The sequence below is a fragment of the Xiphias gladius genome, chromosome 20, assembly GCF_016859285.1.
Source record: "Xiphias gladius isolate SHS-SW01 ecotype Sanya breed wild chromosome 20, ASM1685928v1, whole genome shotgun sequence".
Classification (NCBI taxonomy): domain Eukaryota; kingdom Metazoa; phylum Chordata; class Actinopteri; order Istiophoriformes; family Xiphiidae; genus Xiphias; species Xiphias gladius.
This window is the reverse complement of record NC_053419.1, coordinates 20,939,492-20,959,615: the sequence shown is the minus strand read 5'-3', so window position 1 is coordinate 20,959,615 and position 20,124 is coordinate 20,939,492. Positions and strand designations below refer to the sequence as shown.

General features: G+C 41.5%; 1 protein-coding gene across 3 annotated transcripts in view; it reads right to left on the bottom strand.

Annotated features, from left to right (window-relative positions):
- mast4 (microtubule associated serine/threonine kinase family member 4) overlaps positions 1-20,124 on the bottom strand; it is a 96,265-nt gene that overhangs the window by 31,642 nt on the left and 44,499 nt on the right. For all 3 annotated transcript variants that reach the window (XM_040156945.1, XM_040156946.1, XM_040156947.1), the window contains one exon: positions 18,079-18,110. In XM_040156945.1, coding sequence (XP_040012879.1) covers positions 18,079-18,110 — 32 coding nt within the window. The remainder of the gene's footprint in view (positions 1-18,078; positions 18,111-20,124) is intronic.

Sequence of the window (20,124 nt, the reverse complement as noted above, 5' to 3'; positions counted from 1 at the left end):
GTTAACCAATCAGTGGAACTACGGCTCAGTGCTCCCATGATTATAAGTGAGAGGATGCAAATTTTGATGATGTATTTTGGTATGAGGTATTTGGTGATTCAAGAAAGAAATGATCTTTGAGCAGTGGCAGTGATGCCCCTCAAAAAGCAAAGAAAACCATTTTTAAATTAAATTTTTTTTTTTTTTAAATGTTATTTATTTAATTTAAGTGCACTTGTTTAATTTCAGCTCAGTGTGAGAGTCTCTGCTGTGTTTCACTGTCATTTACGGTCACGTTTGTCTCCTCAGCCTGTTTCTCTGTGTGTGTGTGTGTGTGTGTGTGTGTGTGAGTGTGTCTCAGGGCCTCCTCACACACACAGGTAACGGAGGGGAGGGGAGACAGGTTGACAGCTCCTTAACTTAAGTGCAATGAAAGCTTTCCAACAAGTGTTATAAATCCCTCTGAAAACAGACGTCGACCCTAAATGTCTGAAAGTCAGGCCAAAATATCTGGGGTTTTTTTTTTTTTTTTTTTAGTTTAAATGGACGCAATCTGGCGAAAGGGGATTTGGATGCCAGCAGCCCTGCTGATGGCAGGAAAACTACTCCCTAGCCCCCCTCGCCAAGCATTGGAGGACGGGCTTTGACCCATCTTGGCTGTCAAAGGAAATACTCATCCTGGCTAAGGTTAGGTGCAGAAGTAAATAAGAATGCACACAGCGATCCTCCCCGGACCACCCACCACCCCAAAGCAGTCATCCTGGGGGAAACAGTGAATGGTGACTGATTTCTGAATTGAAGGTTCAATGTTATATGAGACCTGCTCACAGCAGGATATTGAGAACTTTGCATTTTGAGCCATGAGTGGAGAAGATAACCTTTGTATCAAACGTTCACAGAACTGTAGGAGATTTGACTAGAGGAAAATCGCTCGCACAAATTTGAAGGTGCTGAGGCCCACTTTCACCTTCACCTTTTTAAGCGTGCAGGAGGGAGCAGCTGTTCTGACAATGACTGGCAACAGACCACTGGAATATCCCAATTTGCTTGTACTCCCCCCTGCAGTCCCGTTGTTGGCCCCCTGTCACACCAAAACACAAATTCATCTCCATAAAACAGGAGGGAAACCCCATTTTGACTGAAATCCCATTTATCCTTGTTTACTCAAGTGGTTTCTAGGGCTAACCCCGGCAATCGGGAGTGTGGACACATGCCATGAATCATTTATCATGGTGGGGAGGGAGTGAATAATATCTGGTACACAGGTGCTCATTCGAAGAGGATCAGATTTAACGAGATCTATTTATACCCTCTTAGAGTGGATTAGGCCAAGAGAATGCCACACTGCTGCCCAATCAACCCTCTTGTTGCCTCACCCTCTCACTACCCGTCCCAGTGCGTGTACCATTATGACCCCTATTAGAGATCTGGGTGCCACTCATGGAGACATTAAAGTGACTGGCTCCGGATTACTCTACAGAAAACTGCCACAGGTTACGCCGGCACGCGGGTCACCATCGTCACATTGGATGCTAAGCTGAACTTTGGGAGAGGCACCTCTGTGGCCAGAAAGGCTGAGTGAGGGGGGAAAGGCATGTTGGTATAGCGAGGCTTTAAACGGGGGAGAAAGAAGCCCTGGGCGAAGATGATAGGAGAAAGTAGGCCAGTGTTGTATGCTGTACTGCAGATGTGTGAGATTCCTGGAACCGATCCATATGAGGTTTAGCAGTCTCGGTTATATGCAAAACCCTCAACCTCATCAAACCATTGTTGTATTGAACACGAAATCTTCACGGGTCTGGCTACAGAGCTTTTTCAGTGCGTAAAAATACTCTTTATTAAAGTTATACATACTTTACATACAGTATCATGGTTCACATATTCAAGAGTGCTCATTTTACTTTAACTGTATTTTTTTTTTTTTTTCTTTTACACTGACCTACATAACTGCAACTCTATTACTACAAAGTAATCTGAATCTGTCAAAGACGATTTCTTAGATTTCAGTGCGATTACTTATTTTGGGTACGAGAAAAATAGATAAAAAACCCCCTTTGATTTACAACACTCTGAATCCAGATGAATCTGCAACGTCTGATCCTGACCCATGTCAACAAAAAGCCACGATTAATCTTTTTTACTTCTGCAGATTTTGCTCTCTTGTCAGAGCTGTCAGGTGAGCTGACAAAGCGCATTGCTGCATAAATTGCTGCTTCTCACTGACAAACCTAAATTCAAAGTCAGACATATGACACGCGCTGCTCTATTAATAGAATTTAAAAACTTGCTGCTCGGGTAAAAAAAAAAAAAAAAAAAAAAATCACTGCAGATCATTTTTGTAGCCGCTGAAGACAGCCGTTTTCCTTAGGCCACTGTCGGTTTCTACGTCTGAGGATGTACAGTGTTACACTGCTTTACAGAGACTCAGCTTTGTCAAATCTCTTTGTTTTTGTGGGGAGATTACATTTTCAGATACAGCGCATGACGTATTTAACTCAGCACCTGATGGTTAACAGTTGCACAACAGTTCTTATGTCTTGCAGTTTCTATAAAAATCTTCTTTTCTACTTCGAATACATGCATCTGTCATCTGCTTTGTTACTGAATTCACAGTGTTTTGCTTTAGATAACAGGTGTGAAATAAAATGTACTTCCATTAAAGTATTCTGATCATAATTTAAATGCAAGAGTGAGTGAGAGAGGACATTACTGTAATGACGAAGTTAAAAAAAAAAAAAAAAAAAAGAAAAAAAGAAAAAAAGTGCTCTAAATTGCATTTTAAAGGCTAACGGCTGATTTCATTCCAGTTTAGTGAATCACTGGTGATCTGCAATGAAACTTTCAATCTGGTCTTAATATCTGTATTCAATTAAATGAATCATCTTGACATTAATTTACCATTTTATTTGGAAAACACAGCAAAAAAAACAAAAACATGGCTGTTCTTTTACAGCAAAAAGCTTCAGTTATCATTATGTGCTTAATCTGACAGTGGTTTTCAAATTAAAAAAATGCACTAATGCAAGTTGTCCAAATACAAACACTATTTCATGTTAAGCTGTTCCACACTATAAAATAGGTCAGGACAGGGATTAAAAATAAATATCAGTTATATGGGCTTCACCCATACTGTAGCCCCACCATATACAAAGAACTGGGATAAAGTGGCTTAGCTATAAACCAGTGTCTATACACTGAGTCTGAATCACATGAAACAACGAAACAATGTTAAATTTGGCATCGTAGGGAGTGTCGTTGAAAAGTCCATTTGAAATGCAGGCTATGGTATGAAACACAACAATTTCTTAGCAGCATTTTGTAAAAAAAAACAAAGTAAAATTACTTGGTGGTGGACAGAAACTGCAGCAGCGACAACAACAACAACAACAACAATAATCAGTCCTAGAAATATGAAAGAAACAATCAGCATGTCCACTTTCCAACTGTTAATCAAGGAGGAAGACATAAAAGAAAGCGCACATCCTGTGTAAAGAACATGAGACTGCCGCAACAACAAACATTCAATTACCCTTTTTACTCACAAAGCAAATAATGCACAATAGGGAAGAAGGGAACACCCAGCTTTTTATTCTTGTTGGCCTCATAAAACTGTTCAGCTGACCTACTGTAAATCCAAGGAAAAACATCCCTCCTGCCACTCACTTCTCCAGAAAGCGTGTTATAATGAACTTATATGATTAAATTACCTGTTATGTGGGAAACAGAAACTAAATTCTGTATCAAATCACAATTTCTAAAGAAGCCAGTCTGTAAAGCCACACATCCAATTACGGAAAACAAAATCGAGCATTACTTCAAACTGTTTCAGAAGTTACCTTTTTGACCGGCGCAGACGGGCTCCACTGAAGAAATGTGGCATGTTAAAGTTGGACATTACTGTCCACAGACTAGAATCTGACATTGTGTCCAAGTCATGCCAAAGAGGGAGATGCAAAGGGGGCTTTTGAGGACCTGGTGAACAGAAGCGATGGCTTTCAAGGTTCAGGAGGATGCGACCCCCAGCGCAGTCCTGACAAATACTCCTACAATAGCTCTTCTTAGGTCCAAACTTCCTCGGCACAGGCACATCTGCAGCCAGCTGAGGCATAAACACTGGCAGAGAGGACGCGTTGTCCTCCTCTGTCCTCAAATAAAAAAGTAATCCAAGGAGGATCCTGAAAGGCACAGAGTGTGCGATCCAGGTCAGGTGTTGACAGCCTCCACTGTTGCACGGAAATGGCACCTAATACCCGCTGACTTTTTGTTTTCCCGTCTCACCGCGACTGTGTTCTGTATCCCAAACGCTCATCCTGCTCCCTCCGCTCAACATGCTTCATATCATGTAACAGGCATCTACCACTTCACATCCTGTGAAGGGGGGGGTTGTGAGACAGAGGGGTACTGCATCATCAGCAGATGCTGCTGTGCACTCGCTGCTTTCACCAACTGGCACCCCTCCAAAAGTCTGGTGGGTCAGTGTATTAAGCAGGATGTATTTGAAATGGAAATGCTGTGCTTTTGCATGGATTTCTTCTGCTACTGCATAAAGTCTTCCCTCGGCTGATCCCTGCATAGGCAGCCCTGCTTCATTCATCTGATGGGAGCCTCACCTTAACTTCATCACCTTTGATCCTTGACTCGTGTTTTCTTGTTGACTCTATCGGCAGATAAGCAGCCAAACACAAACAACTGCTGGGAAACACGTAGATCGGACCTTTCATCGAGTTTGTAATGACCACATTTCCGATAGTATTGATTAAAAATTTGCGTGAATCACGATAAATCTGTCCTTTCAGAAAAGTCTCAGAACAGCAAAACTTGTTAGGAAGAGCTGTGCTCAAGCATGCACATGCACACATAACAGAAAAGCTGGTCTTTCGTCAGTTCAGGGATGAATTTGATTTTTCGAGCCCTGCATGTATGTGTGACTTTAGGGTCGGCTCTTGACATCAGTCTGTGGAGAGCAAAGTATACGGACAAGTTCTCTTCAGGAGCTGTCAGGCCTACAAACAAAACGTAGTCCAAACCAGACTGACCATAATAAACCTCTCGCAACCTTGTCCAACCTTAGTACCAAGGCATTGATTACTTATAATCAATAACTATTCTCCACAGGAGAGAGCAAAGTGCAGCCCTGCAGACAGACACTTGGCTGTGCTGCAATAATACAGCTCCAGATCTACGATAACAGCACTGCAGTTTGTGTGTGTGTGTGTGTGTGTGCAGAGTCTGAGGTCACTGTAATCACATCATTGATGGAGTTGGTATGAAGCATATCTTACTTTCACAGTCCTGCTTCTAAACATCTCGTCTTATCTGGATTCAAGTCATAACAGAAATAGAAAGCAGCCATCGACCTCACAACCAAGTAGGAACAGATAACTGCGACTCAAACTAAAAAAAGACTGCCAATATTGTGGGCTAATTTCAGTTATTTATGAAGCAAGTGAACCTTGGCCACCACAGCTCCAACAGATGTGACATCTGCAGGGATCCCAAGAAGAGCTGAAACGATTGAAAGAAAATTCATGAGGAACACTTCTGATAATCGAATAATGGTTTAGGTCATTTTATAAATAAAAAAAATACCAAAAATTCACTGATTGTCTAAGTCTCCCATGATAGTAAACCTGTAGGCTGACAGTTACACATGATGAATTACCTAAACCAACAGACCATCTTGCACCAGCTCTGTTGTCTTATGCAGGTCATTAGGATGGTTTAAAATCAGGTCTGGCAAGTTATAATACTAACAGTTACTAACATTTAAATCCATCTATTTGAAATAAAGAAACAACAGTAGACGGTGAAAGCACTGGCCCAGAGACTGGTTGAGAGCTTCACTAAGGAAGTGCACAGTCAGACCTGAGGACCATAAGGATGCTGCTGATGAGTCTAGTCACTTGCCAAGTGCCCGACCTGAAGGAGACTCAAAAGCTCGGGAAGAGAGACAGAGAGCGAAATGGACAGGAGGAGGAACACCACCATGACCGGCACATAGCGGCTGGTTCTACTTACGTGTACCTCTTCTGTAACAAAGTGTTATAAGAAGCCATTTTTGCCAGTTTAAAGTCTGTGTGTGTGTGTGTGTGTGTGTGTGTGTGTGTGTGTGAGTGTGTGTCTCTCTGTGTGTGTATGTTTGTGTGTGTGTGTTTCTGTGTGTGCATTCCCTCAGAGTGGCTCAGCCTGTCTCCCCACAGGCCACAGTGTGACAGCCTTCACTCTAATTATGGCTCTGCTCTGTTTCCGTGTTCCACATAGGAAACGACAGTTCGGATGGTTCAAAGTCAAACTTGCACAGAGCAGCATGAATAGAGAGGTCAGCGGCGACACTGACATCACCGGCAGAAAATGTGGGTTGCTGTCCTCTCACTGACTTATCTCTCGTTTTCCGGTAGTTTGGGAAAATATATATAAATAAAGGCCCATATTTTAACATTGACATTAGTGAAATGAAAATAAAGCATGTAGTGATACGAAAATGCTGTATGCACAGTATGAATATATATATTTCTACGTGCAAAGAAAAAATAATGACTAGTGTAACTGTATTAGCCATCTAGAGAACTGTTATTACAGTGTTATCAGAAGAACGTCTACCGTAATGATTCACAGGGTATAAAATGTAATTCTCTCAATCTGTTATCGTTCATAAATCCTGTGAAACGTCAGCATATCTGATGCGATATGAAATACAGAAGCCAGCTTTTTTTTTACGGGCTTGCCTGGACTGTTACTTGCCTTGTGTGCAGGTGAGCGATTCAGTCTGCCGTTTTTAAAACCCGGTGCTACGCTGCACCTATGCCAGCTTCATTTAAACCTGCAATAAAATGATTTTTCGGCCACTTGGGGGCAGCAGAAACACGGCACGGACTAACTAAACTGACACCGACCTATTATCGCCTTAGACACTAAGTTGGTCCAATAATCCCTCTCCTCTTCGCTCTGTTTCGGTTCTCTGGTTAGGTCATGCACAGTGGGTTTATTAGAGACTTTTACAAACACAGCCGATTAGAGTGAAACAAAATACTAGGGTTGCGGACTGGAAAATGAAAGCAGTAAGTTAGAATATGCTGAAATGCTACGTAGAGCTGATGGGAACTGCTGAGTCGGGTGATAAATCACACTTGTGTGTGAGCAACACCTGTCACACACAAGTGATCGTGGGAACCATCGTTAATGTAAAAATATTGATCACACCCACTTAAAAGGTAGGCTCCCACCACTGGCTTGGGATCCTACCATATTTACATTTGAAATTTTCAAGAGTCAGCATGTACATGTGATGTGATCCCTTAATGCAGTCCATCGCACAAGCCCGATCAAAGAGTTGAATCGACACCTCAGATTTATAGCCTCCGCAGTCTCAGGTGCGGCGCGCTAATATCGGATGGTCATGTACATACTGGGGATCGTCCCACACAAATCACCAATCCCTGTGTATTGTTGCATGAAGGAATAAAAACTGAAACTGTCAAGAAAAAAAACAACCCAAAAACAAAACAAAAAAACATCTCCACATTCTTGTGTGGAGCTGACTCACTTAAATGCCTGCTCCACTTGACTCTGTATGAAAGCTGAGCAGAACAAGAGGAGATCAGAGGTGACATGCGTGGGTGTTTCGTGCTATTCATTGATACAGAAAATTCTCAAAATTGAGTGTTTTGAATGAGCTGAAAATTTTTTTTTCCAAGTTTCACTTTAAGCTATTTTTCTTGGCAAAATCTGCGTCACAGGCAGCCTGAATAAAACCAACTAAACCGGACAGAAATTACTGACTGTGACTCTCTTAATCAGTAAAAACATGTCGACAATTCTTGTACAATGAGCTTTCCATCTTTGAGAAGTCCTGTGTTTTTTTTCCCGTAAGGCTTAAGCAATTAAATCCCCCATGAAGTTGGACTGTGGTTAAGAGAAGCTGTTGCAGAAAGGTTCTTAAAATTGAAGTGAAGCTGGATTAATTGTGAAAAAAAAAAAAAAAAAAAAAAAAAAAAATGACAATTTGGTATGATCAGGATTAGAAAAACAGTAAACCTACGCTTCAGGCAGAGAAATCCACCTTAACTATAACTACTAGTGCTTCCTTTGATCTCACAGATTATATTTGCGTGCGATTAACATCAGTCAAGGATAAGATACAAAACGCAGACAACACTCTAATGTGTCATGTCGTCAAAAGGCAATGGACCGCAGGCCATCTTTTTTATCCATTTGTCTGACAAACTTGTAATTACATAAACACTAGTTAACTAACACAGAACCACAACAAGATGGCTTCACGCTTAATGAAGCTATTTGAAGAAAGTGAAACCCCCAAATGAGGCTTGTCCACGAACAAAGACAGATTCGGAGCTCCAGAGAGGAGAGGACGAGCCGTCTCAGACGTCTGTGATGCACGATAACCCCCAGAGAAATAATCACGTCTTTGACACGAGGATAAGTCTTGATGTTCATTAAGGAATAAAAAATAAAAAATAAAAAATCTGAAGCTCTAATCAGAACGCACAGACTCACAGACAAATACTAATCAGATAGTAGTTGAGATATAAGCAATAAGCTTGGATATAGAACCATTACTGAAATATCCAAAAGTAGATTTTACTGGTTTGAATACTGTTCATTCCTAAATGAATCAATCCAGCCGGGACTCAGACAGATTGAGACCATTCCTCGCTTTGATGTATTGCAAACGCCACAAATCCTACTTAGCACATGAAAGAGAAGCAAAAACCTCAGAACGGGGGGGTGAGTTGGGGGGAGGGGTGAAACTATCAACATTATGTAAGTGCTGTGTCCTTGTCTTTCAATGTCATCTCAATGGCAGATGATTTTAGGGAGGGCAAACTGAATAGCCAGTTCCAGCCTCGTGACACACGAGCACAAGATTGACTCAAACATGCAGTAACAGGCCTTTCAAAGCAAAATAGCCATGGCTGAAGAGCTCTTGCTTACCTCCAAAAATGAAAAGCGTGCAGCGGGCTGCACGGGCTAGTGGGAGTGGGGCTCAAACTTCGGGGAGTGAGGCTGTAAGTTAAATGGAGTGAAGTGAATAGTTGTCTCTTATCTCACACACACACACACACACACACACACACACACACACACACACACGACAAACACCCCACCCCCCCCATGACACATGAAGACGACAGCAGCATCATGAAGACTAACTGTCAGATAAACTGAAATTGTGTTTAAAGGGCAGGTTCCCAAGGCATTTGTCTAGTTCTGCAAAATTTTTCAACACTGGGGATGTTTGACCCCATACACTTGTTTCAATTCAGGCTAAAATTAAAGAACAGAAACAAGCGCTCTTGCTAAACTGCTGGAGCTCATAAAGGTAGTTACAGATGAACCTACTTGTGCAGTCTTCACTGAATGCTTGAAATAAAGCCTAAAAACAGTGGTTCTCCTGTGATGCCACACACTGAGCCCTACTTAAACTGAAGTTTCAGCAGTGGCACTGCAGAGCTTTAGGTCATATAGAGGTAACTTTTACTGCAGTGGCAGTCCCAAATCATCCATCACAATATTCACACACACAGATTTTCCTATATTTTCCCTATATGTTTTTTCTACATTCTATGTATCATTACCAACAATGAACTGATCCTACTCACAAGTGTTGTCTGTGTAGCCACAGCCTGATACATCTCATTCCTCTGTGCCACAGAGCTCCACTGTTGTCCTAAAACTATCAAAAACCCAACAGTGAGCCACACCGTTGCACAGGGTGACATGTTCCCTCATTACCACGAACACACACGCTGTAGTTTGTTTGACTCAATCATACACACACACCCTGCCACTGCAGTAGATGCTTACTAGAGCACCAAATGTGGATTAATCCACCGATGAAAGTAGTCTCCGATGAATGCATTGTTTACCCCCGTTTGAGAAACATTACCTAAAAACTACAGTGCCAGGCTGTTTTAGTAAAATTGTTTACCTTTTTTGAGAAATGAAAGCATATATTTCTGAACAATTTCTGAAGATTTACATCTTCAATAAGAACCAATGGGCCTGGAGTGTCACAGGCAGGGTGGGGAAGTAGGAAAGTATCGAGAGTCAAACTAACGCATTGTTGGTTGTGCTCTTTTCTATGGGATTTGCTGACAGTAAGAAAAATGTAGAATACCACACAAAAAAAAAAAAAAACAAAAAAAAAAAAAATCACAATGTACTCTGATTAGTGGCTGCAGTTCACATTGTTCAACATGTTTGATGCTACACAATGCATTCCTCATTATCCATGAAAATGAGATACAGGTTAGATCATCAGTCCAATTACACTCTAACAATTTCAGGTTTTAATGCTTCAAATGGAGGGAACGCTGACAAATGCCTTGTTGACCCCAATGTAAAAAATGTCTCAAGTCAAACAAATGACTGGGGCTGTGATAAGAGGGGGGGGGGGCTGCCATGTAAACACACTGCCTTCAGTGATTCACTGCTTTTCACCTTATTTGATCACATCTGACAAACACCAGCACAAGACTCATCATAAGCGTGCAATTAGTATGTGTGTGTGTGTTTCTTACATGTCTACTGCATGGTGTGTGTGTGTGTGTGTGTGTGTGTGTTTCTTACATGTCTACTGCATGGTGTGTGTGTGTGTGTGTGTGTGTGTGTGTGTGTGTGTGTGTGTGTGTGTGTGTGTCATGCCAGTAAATAAAGCATCTTGTGCAGTTGCGGCACTCCTTTACGTGACACGTTATCTGTCTATCAAACACACACACACACACACACACACACACACACACACAAACACAAACACAAGTAAGCCACTGTTGCCTCGCTGTGAAGGATTTGACATTAGACTTCCTGCTGCAGATGGTGCTGCTGCTGCTGCTGCTAATGCTAACGCTGCACAGAGCTTAAAGCAACAGTGAAAGACAGCAACAAATATGACACAGAGACAGATGGAGCTACACACTGCAGGGGAGCAGCCTCCCCAGTAGGACAACGGAGGAAAATACTCACTCTAGCGTCAGCCCTGGAATTCTCAGCCTCTCCCGCTGGGCTTTCATGGCTGAACTGTGCTCGTTTGCTCTATTGTGGTCATGATATGCATTCACACTGCCTGCCGCCTGCCGCCCCCCTCGCACTGACAAAGAGCCAAACCCAGCCACCAGAGTGCGATGAGACGGATTGGTTCTCTCTCCCCCCATAAAAAGGGAGGGGGTAAAAAAAAGGGGGGGGGGGTACAGTTCTTGTTTTGGTCTTTCCACGTTCCACCTTGAAGCTGTCAAATGAGATCTTCAGTTGCCTGCGGAGGGCAGGGAGGCAGGACAATACCCTTTCTTCCCTCCCCTAATACACGCCCCCTGCTCCTTCACCGACGCATGCACATTTGTGACCCCCCCCCCCCCCCTCCACACACACACACACACACACACACACACACAACTCCTCCACCAGCTGGTGGCTCGCTACATAGCAGAAATGAATTCAATAAAGTAAATCTACATTTTGTTTGCTCCTCCTCACGCAGTCACCTTGACAGATGCGAACACGAAGCGCGCTCCGTGCGATGCAATGTCACCACCACCGGGGATGATGTCATCTTTCCAAAGAAAAACATAATGCACCACTACCTGCCAGTCCACATCTGTCGGTGTACAACAAGACGCAGCGCTGTGCACTGGCTCCTAGTCAGAGAAATGAAAATGAAGAAGTAGAGCTAACATCTAAGAGTAACATCCCAGCCTGCAGGCAAACAGAGACATGAATTCAGTGTTTGTGCTTAAATCAGGAAGACGTACGAGTGTTGGGTGCGATTGTGAGATCAAATACTGAAACTCAGAGTAATAAAGCATAATGACGCACCGGATTGTCCTTGTCCCTGCAGGGATTTGAAACACCCCGGAGGCCACTGCTCATCATTGGTAAAAATCACTGATGGTGCATTTTATACCCACTTATCTTTGCAGAAGCTTTACTGCCAAACCATCAAGATCCCAGTAAGTCAAAATGAATCAATGACTCACTGGTAGGAAATTGTCCAACAACGAACTACTGCATGACAGAAGAGGTGAGTTATTCAGATAATTTGACAGCACGCTGTAAAAAATGACACTACTACAATGTGTAGTGTTTGCAATCAGTCATTTCAGCTACAATAACTGTGACGGCTAACAGCTGTATGATGACGCTCTTAAACCTTATTAAACCTGGAATGACAGCAGAAGTATAGAAAGCAGAGCGGAGGAGAAAAGACACTCAGCTGCTGCTTCACTCACTCATCCCACAGACAAATGAATTCTTTATTACTGGGAGCGTGTTCGAGGAGCAAAGAGCCACTGCAGATGACGCCGAACACTGCGTTAACGACACAGCCAGTCGTTGAGGCAGGCAGGAACTGGAGCATAAGAGGGTGTGGAGCTGTATCTAGACTACAGCAGGTCAAGAGTGCAAACTTGGGAGTCAACACTATTGTCTCATTTGCTGTCCTCTAACTTTCAGGCATTTTGATGCAAATATGCTTCCGTCTTTCACTTTTTTTAATCTGATAAAATCTCCCGCTCTGCAGTGATGGACTTTATATTTGACACAGTACAGAGAGCATGTGCTTGTCGGAAACAGAAACCTCTGAGCCGTGACTTCCTGTCAATAAATGATACTTCACCCTCTTTTCATGTAGGCTCCAAAAGTTTCTTTCCCCCCGCATCCGATAGTCAATGAGAGATAAATCCAACATTTTCAGGGTGTGGAGATTTCCTCTGCCCTAAATGTGCCTGGGAACATGCAGTGGAGTCAAGAGAATTCATAGAGAGACATATAGTATAAATACAGAGACATGCAATGTAAGTGGATGTATACATGTAAACACTGCAACGTCACTTTAGTGGTACACCTATGGCAAATAAGTCAAATAATTCAGATATATGTAAATAAAAAAAATCCTACTCAGCCACAGCCAAGTGCAGCATCTTTGATGAATTAAGGCATCTTGTCAGTGTTAAAACCAACCTGTCAGGGATTACTGAGACAGCTTGCTTGTCTAATTCATCCGTAGGATCACAAGCAAGCACAGATATCTTCTACAATCTGGACACACACCTAGTATGATGACTAAACTGTTTCCTGCCTTTTTTTTTTTTTAAATTGAAAGTGTATCATGAGCCAACTTTCCATCCTTTATGATTGACAATAAAGTTTTACTGAATCTGATTCAGAGAGGTGAGACGTTTAGTGTCGGTGAAGGCAAAGCAGACATTTTAGAACAAACAAATGTAATGTTTTGTCTCACGTTGGCAGTTTTACACCATCTCTAATTGATTTTTTGTATCGCTGAATAAATCTGCTGCTTCTGTGGGGGGGTGGGGAGGAGTGGTGTGTGTGTGTGTGTGTGTGTGTGTGTGTGAGTGTGAGTGACAGTGAAAGTATGCAGGATTTGAACTTCTCTCTCACGCTCCCTTTTTTCAGTCATGACACAACTACTAACGCCACAACAACTAACACTATGAATGTATTTGAGGAAGAAAAAAAAAAAAACTTACTCCGTTACCCCCCCACTTGAAAGATTATCATCATGCCCCCCCCAGTTCATCATGAGCATACACCGATCTTAAACCTTCAGGCCAACGAGATGAGATTGTCATTCCTCTCTCCATTCAAGCAGAGGACACCATATAAAACAGTAATTCCTTCAGTGACCATCTGACTACATTTTCTAAATGTAACTTCTCGTGTTAAATAAATAAATAAAATTAATTAAAAACCAATCGGTTCATTAAATGTCATCACAATACCATGATACCGAAAAAAAACATTTGTCAGTGTGATTTTTCTTTCTGGTAATTTGTGGCTTTGGGTGAAGGGAGGTGGCTCACCAAGGTTTTCATATTAATGTATCACAGCTACTGTACTCGGGGTGAGAAAAACTTTCACTGACTGGGGAGCTTCTATTGTTCAGCTTGAATTTATTTTGAAATCAGTCCTACCTCGATGGTAGCAAAGTAGACCCACGTCAGTCTCTGCTACGGTAAGCTGACTGCTTTGTAGCTGCACAGGAAGTGGTTAAGAAAGCCTTTCATTTAACCAGCACTATATACACCATGCTCTCACTTGGCCCTTGATTTGGAATGAGTACACCTTATTAACACCTTTTAATTAATGCCACAGCTCTTGTCTAAGGAGCGGCAGAGTGGAAATTTCTTGTAACATTTTGTGAATACATCATTTAACTGAGGTCAGACTCTGAACACTCTGAACACGACTGTTGGCGTGTCCTAGAACAAAGCATCCCCATTAGGACAAGGTGAGGCAACTATTGTGACCTTCAGAACGACAAGGCAAGATTTTAGCCCAAGAATATTTGTGATAACTGTGGCACAAAGCACAAGGCCATGTCTGGCAGTGGACATTTTTCCGTTCCCTCCGGAGCAGCCACCCATTATCCTCCAACAGTTTGGATCTAAAGGGGCAAAACCACCATTTCTTTTGTTAACACCTGTAAAGCCTTGATTGACTTTTTTTCCTTTAGGAAGTTAACATTTTAAGTTATTTTTCACAGGGCTTATGAATATCAAGCCTTTCAGAGATTATCATTTTATGGCCTTGACCTTTCAGCACCCCAATTTATACTGTTCGGCTTTGTTGCCTTAAGAACTTTAACTTGACATTCATTATCAGTTATATTAGGCCTCCTCAGTGACACTGCCAGTCCTTCAGACAAGGACAGAATTGTGTCCAACACTGCTGAATGTGAAACATCATGTCTTTCGTTTAACTTAGCATTAAGTAGTTTTAAGTGCTTTTGGCCACTTGGGGGCAGTGCAACGAGCTGTAACCACAACACTCACATACATGTATTGTCATAATATGAATGAAGCTGACATGGCAAAATTATAGCAAACGGGTGCCTATTAATTCATCCAGCACACATGGAGCAACATTATCATTCATTTAAAATTGTGTTTGTCATAGTGTTTTGATGCTCTGCAGTGAGACAGAACCGAAAAAACAAATTACTGGCTGCAAAACCAAAACACTGAACTGACAGGCTCTGAGAAGCTCCGCAGTTAGCGGAGGCTAACTGGAGAGTTGAGTGGTTATTCTCTGTGGGTGCGTAAGTACGAGTGTCACTATTCACATTGTGCGCAGTCACTTGATCTTTTGAATAACAAAGATACGAATTAGGTTGCTTTAAAGTTGAAATCCATAATGTTAGAAAACGAAAATTTACAGCTAAAATAACCGAGGTGTTGTGGAGGACTGTACGAAATAACCTGCTGAATCAGCTTTTGCAAAAGATGAAAGCGTGCCATCTGGCAAAGTTGAGAGCGTTGAGACCGTGAGTAGATACTCGGTAGGTCTACAAGTGATGAAGACAGAGAGGGACCGAATCGAGCCAGATAACTTGTTTCACTGCCGAGGAACCACAAAAGAGAGGAATTTGGATTGAGATTTCCCACTCAGGACAGAAAGCCTTTAAACTGCTACTCAAACGTCTCTGTGTATGGCTAACCACTGACAATAACTTCCTCTGTAGTTCACGAAGTACGGTTGCCAGCATCTGTTGTTTGAATATCGCCATGAAAAGACCATGGAACGGAATCTGCAGTCAACAGTCTCTCGTCAATATCCTGTCTCATGGCAAAGCAGCTGATGCAGTTGGGCAGCACGACAGCTTTGGCACCTTAGAGCTGAAGCTGCAACAGGCTGCGTTTTTTGTGCCGATGATGAGAAATGGGAACAGTATCTAACGTATTGGTCAACAAATCCAGGGACTGCACATTGAGCTGCCAACACATAGAAATGATTGATTTTCAGTTGTTTAATTGGACCCAGCAAAAGACTTCTAGTTATTAAGGTCAGCCTATAAATAGTTAACCAGAGTGACTCATGTTGAAAACAAATTCAAACATGACACAGTCTAAAAAGTGCAATATTCCTATCGAGCATAGCAGACATGGGTTGCTGATGCTCACTTTCCTTGTTTTAAAAGGTGATTAATTAGATAATAGTTGATTATCATTTAAATAAACTGCAGTTACGTTGAATTTGAAGCAGTCGTATCAACTTTGTCATATCCAAACACCATTACTATGGTTACCAAGGTCGCTAGAGACTCCAGCGCTCTAAATATAAGCCGGTGCAGTCGGTGATCTCACAGCGGATCAGCATTAGTAATGGCTCACCTCTATTACAGTGGGTGCCCCCTCTGGTGAGGTGGCAAGCGAGAGCAGCAGGGAGTCATAGGTAAACCTCTCTCCTCCGCCATAAAATATAGCAAACTCAACCAAAAATCTCTGTCCGGGAAGTCTGTTGTGCCTTCACATGGCTTGAAAGCTGTAATTCATCTCACATGTCACCAGCCGAGCGTCACCTTTAATAACCTACTGAGCAAAAATCTAACCAACCAGCCCAGGGACAGTCTAATTCACTGTGCACATCCTCACTTTGGTCTAATGACAAGATAGATTATTAGACTAAAGGGCTAGTTCATCCACTTCTTGATTCTGACACAAACTGCCTAATTAAAAAATAAAGTAGAAAAACATACTCAAACGTATTTATTGAGCAATATCTGAAAAATGGATCTTATTCTGTCTGAAGATGAGTGTGGGAAAACATTTTCTGAGAAACTCACTCAGAAAGTGACAAATGCAAAACTCGGCGAGGGATTTCATTGGTAAATCGCTTGTACATTTTTTTCTGTTCTGTGACACTGTATTGAGAATGAACCCCTGGCAAACAGGCGAGAGCTGGAGAACGTGTCCTGTCTCAGCTAAATTTTGGAGTGGAATGTTGGAATTATTTGAATAAGCTGGTTTCCGGCGCCACAGAGGCCAAGTCTTTGCCATGTTTCCAGATAAAATGAAAGACAGGAGAAAATATCTATTTATTGCACACACTGCTGGTAGCTACCAAAAAAGCCATGACACTGAACCGGCTTCGAGAGGAAGCATCCAACTCACGGCAGGTGGCGATCGGTAATTGAAAGAATCTACACAGAGAAAAAAAAAAAAAAAAAAAAAAAAAAGGACTTTCATGTTGGTAACAGAATTCACAATTCATAGAGAGATGGTCGATTTGGTTGAAGGCAACGGAAGAAATTGGCTCTTACGTGAGAGGACTGTACACTTCAGAGTGGCAACGTTGTGGCATCAACAGTCATCAGCCAGTCTGATTGTGCCAGATTCATCTTTGGTGTGTTTGTTCTCATGCACCTATTGTACTCATTCTCTTTTATGTTATTTTCCATTCACATCAATATCCAGGAGGGGGAAAAAAAATAAATATCAAAACTGCATCAAACAGAAACTTAAAATATAGTATGCACACTTAGCAAAGGCCAGAAGAGAGTTCACAACAATTGACAGCTCGTCTGACGACACTGACTGAACACAGACTACGATGACTGATAAAAGGTGACGGAGCAACTGCGGAGTATGTGAAAGAAGAACCTCTCCGAGTCACATCAGTGCCATCCAAGCAGTTATGTGGCTGTTTTATGAAATCACAGCAAAATGTGTTTGTAATGCAGGTTCGACTGAGTGGACTGAATATAACTAATAATTCATTACACGTCACACGATCTTAAGAGATCAAGAGCATTGACATAGTTAAATGAGATCAACTAAGGCCTTCACAGTGAAGAGCCCACTCGTGCATCGGCCCCAAATCATTCACATTCATGTAAATGTCATTAAAGCTTCATCACTTCTAATTTGCTTCAGCAAACAAACTATATGAACAGCAACAGTTGGTTCTCCTATGTCTGAAGTAACACTGCATATGAGAGTAAACCGTTTTATCTAAAATTCAGCTGTTTCATACACGGGCAGGACTCCCATAGAAAAACTGAACACCAATTTTATTATTTTGTGTGATTCTGAGATTTTAAGTGGACAGAAAAATATGAATACCACGATATTGATCTCAGCTATTATCATACAGTCCTACTACTTGCACATAAACCTTTGAACAAACATTACTTTAGCTAATTGGAGTGTGCGTATCCGCTCTAACACTGTAATAGGTAGTGCGGCAACCGGAGCTTAAGGTTTATTACATGGTCCTATTAACCAGCATATGAACCCACTCAATTTAAAGCAGATGGCTATGAGTAACATATTTACAGGTACTTACAAACTGCCTCTTCTGGGAAGACTCAGCTCTTTCTGTAAATGAAAAGAGAAGAATTATAAGAACAATAATTCAAAATTCTTTTATATAAACTTTAAATAATACAAGAGTTTTGTGCCTTCCTCGTGTGCTCATTTCAAGCATTTATTCTCATCCAAATCGCAATACATCCCATGAACTTTAACAGAAGAAAGGAACTTGGTTATTCACACACAGTTAGTTAATATGCCAGAATCATGAAAACTCCAGTTTTAGCAAATCTGATGATACCAAAAACGTAAATAATTATTTCTCACAAATGGCAAGCATGATGTGATGAGCTGATTTTATAACCGCGGCGTCGTCTGACAAAATTACCAAACACATATGATAAAGCCGGGCCGACCAACAGTGTAACTTCATCCCTCAGTCAGTCAGCGTTATACGTTCACATTTATAGGGCTGGCCCCGCTGTCACGTTCCAGCCAAAAAATAATATTGCCTGAGAAGGCAATATGGTGTTTCTCAACACCAAAGTCAATGAGGAACACCAAAACCACATCAAACTTTAAAGACCAAAAATAAAGAAAGTGAAAATTAAAGAAGAATCTGAAGTTCTGCTTTAAAAAACCCAACAGCCCACTGCTCGGCTGCTGCAGCCTTACAGCCTCACTAACAGCCACCATGTGGCAGGTGATCACAGAGCAGGTGTGAAACCGTTACATCCCATCACAGACAACCTGGCAAAAAGTTTAGAGACTGCATCTGGATCTAAAAGTGTTCACTTCAAATCACATAACAGCTGAACCGAGTGAACACGAAAGCCATGGAACACGCCTGTGATGGGGAAAAAAAAAAAAAAATGTGAATGGAAAGTTAACTTTTTAGTTTCTTCAAAGATAATACTGCGTATACAGTATGTTGCTGAAACCCACTGTAGAAGGCAGAGTTACACAGAGGTCGGGGTTCACTGTGTGCGCTGAAACAGTCCAGCAAAAGCACCAACAATGCCCTCATTGATTTCTTGAGGGATTATGCGTTCTCAGAGGATTGTTACTTAAAGGATAATACTGCTCCCAGACATCTGCAGTTTTGCTAAGTGTTTGCAGCCATTAAACAAAGTATTGCACTTGGTATGTGAACACAATGTATAAAGGTCTTCAATCTCAAAGACTTTTTATGGTGGATATTGTCTACTATTGAGTATAAAATACAGAAAGAACACTAATGAAAATAGATTGACTTTTTTTTCCCCGTTTTCCCTTATTTGTCAAATGTAAACCTGCTTCCAGTTTTCAAGACATTGTAACACGACCGGAGGTGAAGGTTTAAAGTAATGTAATATGCATTGAATAAATGCAGCTCTCCTCCTAAGATGTAGGCGAACACAATCAACTAACTCGTGGGACAGAAAACAACTGCAGAACGGTGTGACTACATCGAATGAATGTAGAACAGGTTAGGGCTCAGAGCATCTTATTAGTAGTTATGTTGGATCAATAAGAAACCACAACCTTTTCTATTGAGTGACCCTCGCTGTATTGACTTAAAACGTGTTCGGACGAATACAAATGCTGTAAAACGTGTGGGATATTAAATGAATGGAAATGGTGAAGCTTAGGCTGTGGACATTAACAAGCTAGAGCTACATATTAGCCTATGGATTTTAGATACATTCTGTAGGTATCAGTGTATATGTAGACCATTTCATTTTTCACATGTAAAACGCCCTGCTCTGCACATATCTTGCAAAGTTCTTTAAAATAAATAATAATAATAATAATAATAATTTATCCTCATCAAAAAGTCAGTTTAGTCGTAAAAAATATCAATATCTGATTTTTTAAACTATCAAATAACAATATTGATACAGCCTCAAAACTCCAGTATTGTTGAGGCTATAAAGCAAACAAACTAAGCACATGTCACGTACAACGTGCGGCTGGTTATTTCTTGTGATGCTGCCTCTTGTTAAACTCTGTCCTATTGACTTGTGTTGAAAGCACAATTTCGGATAACGATCTGTGCTAAATCTAGTGGCTGCAAATATTTATAAAGAGAGAACTTGGC